This window comes from Colletes latitarsis, chromosome 7 (genome assembly GCF_051014445.1).
Source record: "Colletes latitarsis isolate SP2378_abdomen chromosome 7, iyColLati1, whole genome shotgun sequence".
In the NCBI taxonomy this organism is placed as follows: domain Eukaryota; kingdom Metazoa; phylum Arthropoda; class Insecta; order Hymenoptera; family Colletidae; genus Colletes; species Colletes latitarsis.
The window spans coordinates 5,216,073-5,227,832 of record NC_135140.1 but is presented as its reverse complement, the minus strand read 5'-3'; the positions used below and the strand labels follow the sequence as shown (position 1 = coordinate 5,227,832).

The 11,760-nt window shown below is 36.2% G+C and overlaps 2 protein-coding genes across 5 annotated transcripts in view; both read right to left on the bottom strand.

The window, feature by feature from the left end:
• The window catches only part of Cox7c (Cytochrome c oxidase subunit 7C), a 149,577-nt gene that overhangs the window by 39,170 nt on the left and 98,647 nt on the right, over window positions 1–11,760 (bottom strand). The window lies entirely within an intron of this gene.
• Window positions 5,976–11,738, bottom strand: LOC143343218 (ubiquitin-conjugating enzyme E2 J2). 4 transcript variants are annotated; one of them, XM_076767872.1, is made up of 7 exons: window positions 11,460–11,738; window positions 10,911–11,397; window positions 10,582–10,816; window positions 10,380–10,508; window positions 6,766–10,035; window positions 6,361–6,613; window positions 5,976–6,086 (listed from the first exon to the last, which is right to left on the bottom strand). In XM_076767872.1, the coding sequence occupies exons 2-5, from the start codon at window positions 11,024–11,026 to the stop codon at window positions 9,823–9,825; spliced, it is 693 nt and encodes a 230-aa protein (XP_076623987.1). In that variant the 5' UTR covers window positions 11,027–11,397; window positions 11,460–11,738; the 3' UTR covers window positions 5,976–6,086; window positions 6,361–6,613; window positions 6,766–9,822. The 4 variants fall into 4 exon arrangements, with proteins under 4 accessions (XP_076623987.1, XP_076623986.1, XP_076623988.1 ...); XM_076767871.1 differs by having other exon boundaries at window positions 10,911–11,392; XM_076767873.1 differs by having other exon boundaries at window positions 10,911–11,193.

The following is an 11,760-nucleotide window of genomic DNA, read 5'->3' as shown; positions in this document are numbered from 1 at the left end:
GTGTACAGTGATCTCGATTAAATATTTTTATTTAAAAAAAAAGGAATACTTCTTGAAGATTTAATATGTTAGAATATATTTTGTAGAGTGCAGTGTTTAGGGACACAGAAAGATAATGAACCTTTCTAGTTTTGATAAAAATTGTGATTCTGAAGCTATTGTAAAATTCGAAATTGCTATCTACAGAATATCTCAAAAACACCGTAGACATTAAGGTGGTGGTCTGTTTCTAACAAGATACTTTATACATAGAGATAGAGCACCTCGATAATTCTTTTCCATTTCCATTTAAATCGAGGAGATGAAACGTGCCTTGTATATAATACAGAAAACCTATTTAATCATAAGCATTTCAAGCTGCCTTCGAGTGCCTTGAACATACAGCTAACAATACCAAAAACTCTGTATATAGTCGACGTAAGTTAAGTATGTAACGTTAAGATCCATTGTATATTTTCGTACAAGAGACTGTAATATAATAGTATGTATATTTTCACGAACGATTTACCGCCTAAGTTAAGACTAGATTAAGTTTAACGTATGTACAACAATGGCCGGAAGACGCAATAATTTATTATTCCTCGTTCTGAATCTGAGGGCCAGCGACGAGGATCTTTGTAAATATTCTGTAAATAATTCGTGCCGATTCTTTCGCTGCGAAATTTTTTCGTTTTTTAATTACACGTTGTCCAAATTAAAGAATAAGCTTGACAATCAAATCGAAAACTGAAATATTCGACGAACTTATTTGTTTACGTTGTATTCAGTAATTTTCCATAAAGACAACGTTAAGATGTACGTATTCACACTGTTAGAGTAGTATTAATAATTTAATATTCCCTTTCGCAACGAAATGGTCAAAATGGTGGACGAGTTCCACGCAAATTGGTGTAAGTCGATTTTTTATTCTTTAATTTCTGTTTCTCAAAAACACTGATGTAAACTTTGTAACAATGTTAACACAACAATATTGAAGGTTTATTTCCTAGTTTGTTAAGTTGTTGACTTACACCGATGCTTAAATCATGTTAAGACGCGCGCCATCTTTGTGGAAGTGGCGTTTTCCTGCAGTTTTTAGCGGATACAGCGAAATTTAGATTTCCATTCCTTAAACGGCGTATCGTTCGTGCATTTTATTTGTATACGATCGAGCGTCTTTCTAATGTACAGTATTTTTATATCGATTGCGAGTACTGCAATAAACGATCATCGGACCTGAATTTTATCGCCTTTCATTCCCGTCTTGTCACTATCAGCTTTTGATCTTTTATTTTGATAATTATAGATTAACAATGCAATGCTTCGAACAAAATAAACTCTAAATAACGTAAAACGCGATACAGCACAAGGAGGGATATTTTTTCGATTGATTGAGAATCTGTTAAGGTGATCTTATCGTTCAAAAGTCTCGTGTGATTTTGATCGGTCAATGAACAAAACTGAAAAAGAATTCTTTCAACCCTAAACGACACGTGGTCTCGACCGTACTGAAAGACGGTGCAGAAGCTGGTAGCGTTTAAATCTCAGTGTTGCGTTACGTTCGACTTCTGACGTCACGAATGCTCGTAACGACTCGCGCCACAGACATACGGATATTCCCAGATCGTAAATTCGGGTTAGCGCGAGGAGATGAGCAGGGGCGGAGTGAAGGGATACGGAATAGCGACGAGGAAGAGGCGATAAATAATTTACCGAACGACGTCCGATGGCGGACTTAATGGATTAGACGTGCCAGTGCAAATATTATTGCAAGGAAACGGCGGCCAGCGACGCCCAGTCTGCCTTATTGGCCAAAAACGATGTCAACCAATCGTCCTTCGGCCAATCCGCGAACACCGGATGTTTGCTTCGACCTCTTCGACCGGTTGTTGCTCCCCCCCTCTCCCTCCAACGCGATGCCGCCACCCTACAGCGAACGTGAGCGCAAAACGCGACCGCAAAACGCGACAAACAGGCTGATGTAATTCGCCTATTTGCCCATCCCTGCCGACCTCCTAACCCTTTTACGACCAACCAGAATGCTTGGAATTCGAAAGGGTTCCAATATAAAAAGGAAATAAATTTTTTTCCATAACATCTTCCACTTCGTAATTAACTTCTTTCTGACCATTTTTGTTTTTATGCAACGAAATCGTCTTTGCAAAGATTTATACGAAGGATATAATCCTTCGAGAACCGTCTTCCGCGATTAGTTTAAATAATCTCGGACAATTCGTTTGACTGTATAAAAACTCTTGCTACCCCTTCGCGACTGGAAGCGAATCTGTAGGGTAGTCGTGATCATAAAGCGGCCACCGGTAACTGAAAGACCTGTCACATTCTCTCATGGTGATCCCAGAAATCTGAGAAACCACCTAAACTAAACATAGCGACCCACCACGCTTCACCGGTTTATTTACGAACGCGGGGATTCTGATGGAAATCCTGACAGCGTTCTATGCACGACTGTAGGCCATTTTTCTCTTTTTTCTTCTCTTTCTCCAACTGGGACTTTGTCTTTTCAATTTCATTGCGATCCGATATGTTCTCCATATTATGTGTTAAGCTAATTCAGTAGTACACCAGGAAAGGGTGCTAGGATACAATTGCAACCTCTCCCCAATACTACAAATATCCATTTTTTTATATGCAGCAAGATAAAAATAAATCCCAGGTTGAATTCTGTATTTTGTTTACGATACATCGTGGCAGATTCATCTAAACGAAAGACATCATCGTTATTTTTCTTTAGAAATAAAGCTCACTACGAAGTTCAGTCGTACAAACGAAATGCAACATTATGCTTAGGGCAGTATAGCGTTATGAATACGAACAAATATTAAAATTTTAATTATTTACTATTTTACTGGCACCACTTAAAATCGACCTTGTGGTTAATCTAAATTTAATTTAAGTGTAGTTACATATTTACACAAAGTCTCCCGTTTCAATGGATGGTCAATTAATCTCCAACCCTACCACTTAGGTACGAGTGCTTAAACAACCACTTCATCCTACCATCGGGAGATCAAGAATCCTCCTTCCTCGTCCACTCGTCAAGTCCTTCGGGGTTGCAGAAGTATAAGCTCTCCCTCTCCTCCACCTATTGACCAAAAAATTTACACTTGAACCTCGATGACTGAAATCTCTATAAGATTACAATTCTGTTCATTCCCTTTGATTCAAAATACAACCCCCCTCTTTGAGCTCTTTCAGATTTGTTACTGTCCATGTCGCCTACAAAAGACTGGAACGGAGTCCGCGATCGTCAGGGATCAATTCCGCTAACTAAACGGAAGATAACTCCTGGCGTTCTACCTTAAAGAGGAATTGGATGAAGGTTAAAGAAAAGAGAGTGTACGACAAGCGAATCGCGATGGAGGAAAGGGAGCGGATAAGGGGCTGGTAGACGCGATGGAAAGACTTAACATCTGTTCTCTGTCTTTTCCTACTAAATCACCGCAATTTCTGTCACTCCTTTCGTTTTCCCTCGGATGATGAATCGTCCGTCGTTAGTGCCAACGACTGGCCCCTGTACAGCCCCCACCGTGCCGGACGTATATATATCTGAATAGAAGCAATCCAATGGCACGGCATTTATTCGAGCACCGGGGAGAAACCGTTTTACGCCAGCAGTAAACCATTCTACGGCGGTTTGTGCCACTTCAACGGGACGTAGGTAAATACGCCAGCGAGGAAACCACCCTATCAGCAATGTCTGGACGCCGATAAACGCGGATGGAAATAGAAACCGGCGAAATGTCGCAGTTTTCCGTCCTTGTGCTTTTACAGTGGACGACGTTTCTATCAGAACACCAGCACTATTGCTGGATGTAAAGGTTTAACAGGTGCGATTTTTATGTGCTATAAAACAAAACACTTTGCAGTTAAAACAAAACTCAATTATATTACTAAAGGATTTGTGCTCTGAGAAAATAATAAGGAAGTCGTACGTTAAATAATTAAAACTTCATTAAGTTAATAAAAAGCACGTTCCTTCGACAGAACATCGCCATATTTCGGTAGCTGATTCGGTTCTCGGGCTCCGCGAGAAACACGGATACCAGTGGCGGCTAATTAAGCGGCATAATGAGGTCGTTCCACGAGTTAATTATTTTTGTGACACGGATGAACGGTCCTATGCGATCGTAGCTCGTCCGGCGGCAGGAAATGGGGACGTAAAATGATTCCCCGAAACAGTTTCGAACCGATTGACGACACTGTATGTCACTTTGCCGCCTCGTGCGCCAATTTTAAATGAATTTACAGTGGATAAAAAAAGTATTTGTACACTTAGCCATTTATAAATTAGAGTAAATATAAACAACTCGACATAGTTACCGTTTCTTCCGAGATAATATTTATTAGCTGCGTTAGATGCAGAACAAATTGTACTTGTGCAAAAATATTTGAATCGAAAATACGAATCAATAGAATGCAAAGTAATCTGGTTCTTAATATAAAAGCGTTTAAGATGGGGAAATGAACGCGGACGAATAAAAATGGTAATTAAAGTTACCTAAACAGAAATTACGAACAGTAGAGATTCAACATTTCTTGGAGAAACCAGCTTCTTTAATGTAATTTTACATATAAAATAGACCAACCGACTCGACAAATCCAAACACATAGAACAGAACGGAGCCACGTCGCAGACATGTGCATCTTATTTTCGCAGGATCTCAGGCGAAACCAAAGTGTCCTGGCGCCTACTGCGATGATTAACTCTCGAGGGGCGTTCTCGAAACGAAAGGAGGTCGTACGGGGAGGTTCGAAACCGTGGTCCCGAGGAGGAAGAAGTTACGCGCCACGTAGAATACGACTTCCTTGTTATTTCGTGGCCGAATAAATTGCTGTTTGCTTCTTTTGCGGGATGTTTTCGTGGATTAAGGTGGATCTACCAACGACCAATCCACAGGAAGCCTCTACGACAGATGCAGAACCGTTTCAACGCGAGGGAAACTAAGCGCGGGTGAGTTCTAAGTAAATATTAAAGCACCTAGCTGTTGCTCACAGCTTTGGCGGTGTTGAATTCGTAAAGGAAAAGTAGTCTGTCTTGTTCACAGGGTGATCTATATACACACAGAATTACAAGCCGTTCTCTTAAAAACTATGTAGATGTTGATATCTTTTATTTGTAAGTTAAGTGGTAAGATCACTGTAATAACCTGAAATAAAGCGTTTTTTTGCGATTTTTTTTTAAATGGATGGAAAAGTGAGAGGATAATAATATTCAAGAATGTTATTAACCATGTCGTTAAGTATTTAAAAAAAAATATTTATTCAAAAATAGTGCAAAATAACGATACTGGAGCCATTCTCGCGAGGCGTGTTGAATTTGGGACGCTTTGCGGTACGCAGTATAACTGATGCAAAAAAACAAAAAATTTTCTCTTAATCTACATGAGTATAGCTAGAGAAATACGTAGGGGATCTTCGATACGTTAATTTTAACATTTTTTGCTTTATTTTTTGTACAAAATTGAACTTTCTACTTCAAATGCTCGCCAATCACACAAAAATTAATGTTTCAAAAATTCCCTGCGTATTTCTCTAGCTATACTGATGTAGATTAAGAGAAAATTTTTTGTTTTTTTCCAAATACAAATTTGCGTCAGTTACACTGCATGCCGCAGAGCGTCACAAATTCAACACTCCTCGCGAGAATAGCTCCAGCGTCGTCAATTTACACTATTTTAAACACTTAACGACATGGTTAATAACATTCTTGAATATTATTATCCTCTCATTTTTCCATCCATTCAAAAACAATCGCAAAAAAATGCTTTATTTCAGGTTTTTACAGTGGTCTTACCCCTTAACAATTTAAGTATCACCATATTGCTATGAGCATATGAAATAATGTAGGCGAATTTTGTATTTACCTCGCTTTTCGTGAAATCAAACCGCGGTTATAATATAGATGGCGATATACACAAAACCGGTGGCATGACCGATAAATAGCGCGGACTCTCAACGAGAGCGTCAGTGCCCGCGAAGCCTTGGAATAGTAAATAAAAGTCCATAGACAGAGTTCGGCGGTAAGTATACTTTTTTTTCCGACTACGCCTCGTCCATCGACTCTCTTCCTTCTCAACGTAATCTCCCTACGATACATTTTCTTCTATCCCATATGAAAAATAAAGTTTATACAATGTCGATTGTATAAGTTTTTCATTAATATCGCGGCTCTACAAAGAAACAGAAGTTTCGATATTGAATATCTCAAACTACAACTTTAGGAAATAAGCCCTAATTACAAGTAACTCCCCAATTATTTGCATAAGACAGTCGTCGTTATTTGAATTGAAAGTACGACTATGACATTTATCTGGAAATGCCGAGTCCGGTCGCGGATCTAGTAACATATAAACACAAAACCTGTAAGAAAGCTTGAAGCTGTCTTCGCAGGATGCATCCTTCCTCCCGAGCGCACACGTACAAGGGACCATTCAAAGAAAATCCTAACTGTTTACCGTTGCGGTAAACTGCGAGCTGTCTCACGAACCTCCTCCCTTCCCATTCTCCTTCTCTCGCTGACGATCGATAAACTGTGAATGGTTCTTTACACGCGTCACTCAAAAACAGTGGGACACGTCTCCGTCCGTGAATGAATCAGATGAATCCAAAATTGCTACGCAAATGAAAACTATTGTCAAAACAATCATCGATCGAATCTGTAGTCAAATTGCAAAACCTGACATGTCACTTTTTCGTCAAAATTTAGACATGTGTTTTTTTTCACGTAGATCTAGATGAAATTTATTAGTTTACAAAAGATGGTACCTGTTTATCGTTTAATTTCAATGAAAAAATAGCTCAGCAATTCATGACATATCATATCTCCTGTTATTCTAAGAAGGCATACCATAATATGTCATATTTGTACAAAATCTCTGTAGGATCCTTCTTCTTATACCGTGATAGGACCCAATTTCTGACGAGCGCTTAAGCTAAAACGTCATCTATTTTATGGTGGACACCATAAACTGTACATGTACATTTCTTTTGGTAGCAGTAGGAACCCAACACCGCTGTTTATGAAATCTATAAACACGAGAAAACAGACTAGAATCCAGTGGGCCCCAGCGTGGTACTTTAGGGTTAAGGTTTAACCTGCATGACATCACAAAATTCTCACAAGTAAAGGATGTTATAGGAGAGAGGACAATAGATATAAAACATAGTTGTTTCATTGTTATTAAAATATTCTCATGTTATCGATTACGTGACGATGTCTTCAAACAAAAAAACATTTGGATCCAAGTAGTAGTAAATTAACCTTCAACAAGATCCTAGACAATAATCATTACTTTTCGATTTGTTTTAATGTTAAAAATAATATATTTATAAAATGTAGAAACATAGAAAAGATTAAAACTATTCTATTATAACGTTAAAATTATTATATTATATTTAAAGAAAATTCTGAATTTTTGTACAATATAATTAAAATGTACTTAACCTAATGTTGAATGAGAAAACTATTAAATAATTTAATTTATTGTATACATTTTAATTTCTGCATTAAAATGGAAGCTACACGATCTCTTGCACTCTGGGTTTTGCAATATTTTTTAAATATTTCAAGTTTTAGAACATCACGAGCATACCTCGTCTGTGATTCAACGACCTGTAACAATGTGACCTTCAAATGATAGAGTATAACAATTTGTTCAAAATTGTAACGTTATGTTTCGAACACAAACTTTGGTATTTAAGGTTATTTGAACGTCGTACTGTTACAGGGACTCGATTTGGTTTTGATGTCAATTAAATGATTATACACTAAAGAAAATGATTCCCACCTAGAGTGATTATATTAGGCTTGCATACTAAAGTATTGTGAAATACGGACAATGTTTTTTGAAAACAAAATATGGAAATTGGAAAATAGAGACTGCTCGTATTTTTCGAAATCTTAATTACCTCGTATTTTTCAAATTTCTTACCTTAGAATTTTCTAATCAATATACTCTAAATACAAACAAATAATAATAAATAAAACATACCATACAACAAAACGTAAATTGTGCAGCGAAGAACAGGCGCAATTTTGAAAATCGGTTGCAACGACATCTCTGTTCGTCGAACTGCATTAATATAGTTACAATAGGAAACCGCGACTTTTCGTCTATCCTCAGGTAACTGAAATTTTAACACTTTTAATTATAACGCGTACATCGTATTTACACGTTCATTCAGTAAAGTAGAAACAGTTTTTTCACGAACACACACGAGTAGAAGGCACAAGTATAAACAAGCACGCGTTATCTCGAATTCTTGTGCAGAAAGCGAATAAACGATCGATTGAAGACGATGGTAAGCGAAGACAAATATTTATTTAATATTGCGCGTGTTTAATGTTGTAATTAATGAGAATACGTTCATTTCTTGTAAAAGTAACGTAACATATCCACAATAACTTTTGTTCCGAACGAATTGTAATAAACGATGGCACAGTTAAATTAACGACGAGCGCACCAAATATTCTAATTTTAGCTTTCGCGTTAATTCTGTGCTTCTTTTTTATTATATCGTACACCTTATTTAATTGTTCGAGTAATGAATAAACGATGTAAGATATGTAACAAAGAAAAAAAATTGACGCATTTTCTTATGTACGAAATTGTTACATTGTTTAATTCATAAATAAAATTGAGGCAGTTTTATGTAACATAAATATCGACTTACAGATCCTATTTCAGTTCTCGTTAGTGTTCTTGGTACACATTGATTGTTAATTATTTTATATAATGTTACGTTGTTAATCTATAAGTTTAAATTAAATTAGAATCTGTTCTTATACCTTTAGCAAGCACACGCGATAGACATACATTGTACATTCAGAAAAGCAAGATTACGTGCTTTTTTTTAAAAAATTGATTTTTGAGCAGTACTATCCGGATAAAGAATAAATACTGACACTGATCTCCAGATTTAAGATAAGTTCGTATTCATCAGTTATGTATTTCTTACTAACCTGTTACACATATTTACAAGATCAACATTTTTCACTCGTGATATAAGCTATTTCATTAAGCTCAGTCCAATTCAGTTAAAAATTTTGACTTAGTTTCATTGGCACATCGCAAAGACAAACATCAGCTATTTTATTAACGTAAGTTTGTGCAATTATTTCTTCTTTTATAAGGCTATAATATATCATGGGGCGAAACTTATCATAAATACACAAATAAATTGGAAATGGAAGTACGAAAGCTATATCAAAATTATTTGATGTTCATTGATTTGGGTCAACGATTGTAACGCGGGAAGCCCCTACGATCTTATTATTCTCACTCTCTCACTCTTTTTCCTTGTTTTCGCTTTTGCTCTTGTACATAATTTATCAAATAATTGCTAAGTACAGGTGGTCCAAGAACTATGCTTTGGAAGTTCGCGTAACAGAACTCAACTTGAGTTAATGATATTGATTGAAAGAATCTGAATCGATAACGGTGTTAAATTCTCAGAAACAAATAAAAGCATATGACACTTTGTTTCCAATACTAAACATTTGGATAAAAATCCAATAAATTTTTACCTTTGACTTGCTGTTATCGTGTTTAAAATTTGCAAATATAGTACAACTTGTATTTTACAATTAACCTTCATGAAAATCTACCAAACATCCACAGTATACTAGCATAGTCAAAACCGAAAGGTTGCATAGTACCATGTAGATAAGTAGATGAACAGGCATGTGAACTCTAGAAGTTTATACCTCGATCACATTCTTAAGATCTTTACTCAAGATCTGCACGCACTGTTATCACAACTTCTTCTTTCTTCTTATTTTACCTAAAAAATAGAGATGACTGCATTGCATTCACTTTTAGCTTATTCCATAGCGATGCTCGTCAAAACGTGTTTCACTATATAAACAAATGCCGCAAAGCCGATAATAACAACGAGATTAGTTAACACTCTGTTCAATGGGCTTTGATCTGTTTGAAAGTGATTTTGTAACAAAGATGAACCATTAGGTATATTACAGTGATTTCTCGCCTGTTTTTCTAACTCTTTTCTACGTTCTAATTCTGCTCTTATAACCTGTAACATAAATATTAAATCGGTCATATATACAGTAGTGCCCACCTAAGTGACCAAGCTCGGGACCGGCCGCGGTCATTTATGTGGGCATGGTTACTTTTCAGAATTCAACGGAGATAAGGAAAGAGGATAAGTGCGAGTGAGATACAATAGTTGGCACCCGAAACCATATATACAATATATCGATAACGATCGGCGTCAAGTTAAGCTCGACACGCTCGATGTTCAAAGCCGCTTGGCTTCTACGAATTGGTAAGGATCACCGCGGTCATTTAAGTGGGCAAAAATGCGGTCACTTATGTGGGCACTACTGTACATAATAAATATAGAAGCACTAATAATACCTCGACGGTTTCTGGAAAGAGCTCGCAAAACATCTTGTCCTTTAAATTATATGCCAAACTCTGTACAGCCAATTGTTTTTTTTCATAATCTGTTGTGTTAATACTACCCAGAGTAGGACTTTTTTCAACCTACCATAAAAATTAACATTAGACATCAAACTTTAGTTTAAATATTGATATGTGTTAATATTTAATTACACACCATGAAACTCAGCAATCCAATGAGTATAGTAGATACACTCCATGCTGGATTCCATGTATCCGGATGAAAGTCAGAAATAGATAAGCATAATTTAGTATTAACTTTAAATCGACCATTTGGTGTACGCATATAAATGCTAGGAGGCTGAAATGGAAATTCTCCAGGAAATATAAGCTTCCCATGATAAAATCCTCCTTCATACGGAGTTCCCTCTGGACCTTTCACTACATAGTGCCTACAAAAAATATTACATCATATTCATTATCATTCATTATCACTCTATATTTTTAAACATCTACTAATTATATTGAGATATTTAAAAAATTTACCATTCTAATATATTGGAAGGTACTGGTTCTGCAAGGACATAGGGTACAGGGTCTTTCTTCAGACGCAAATAATCCTGTTTTAATATTGCTGTAGCACTGTTTGCTTTTCTGTTCATATTGATAACAAAGTTTATTACAGATGCTATGTAAATATTTGTTTATCTCTTGATAGGTAATGTTTCTAATATTTTAAAGAGTATTTCCTTGTCAGAAAGTCCTTTGTGCAATACTTTTTTCTTCTATGTCTTTCAGTAATGTAACACTTTTTTGATTAATCCCAGTGCTGAAGTAATTCATAGAGCCATAATATCCACATGGAAACTTTAAGTTTCAATTTAGAAGGTTTGCAACGTGTTTTACGCATGAAACGTATCGTTAAAAATCGTACAGTTTATTGTAACCTGCACACGTGAAGGAATAAGTTTATAAATGATTTGAAACAGGTTACGTTCCACTTGTCGATCAGTGTCAAAAGTTCAAAACTACACTGAGATAATTTATTATAGAATTGAAAACTGTTCGGTGAAAATCTTTTGATTATCTACCTACCGAATATTCACAAATGACACTAAATTTGACAGCAATTCTTTCATGACAGAAAACATATGACTATGAAAACCACTGAAATATTTTAATTCTCGCAATCAGTGCTACCAAGTTTGTTTAACATATGGTGTTCAATTATCTGAACAATTGTTAAATCATTGTTTTTTTGAGTTAGACGTTTGCACTTGACACTTCGTCGGTATTTATCTTTTTCTTATCAAAAGTGTAGCGAAAGGATTAATTCAATGATTATTTGAAAATTTTCAATCAACGCGGATCCTAGTAATCATTTAGTAGCAGCAAA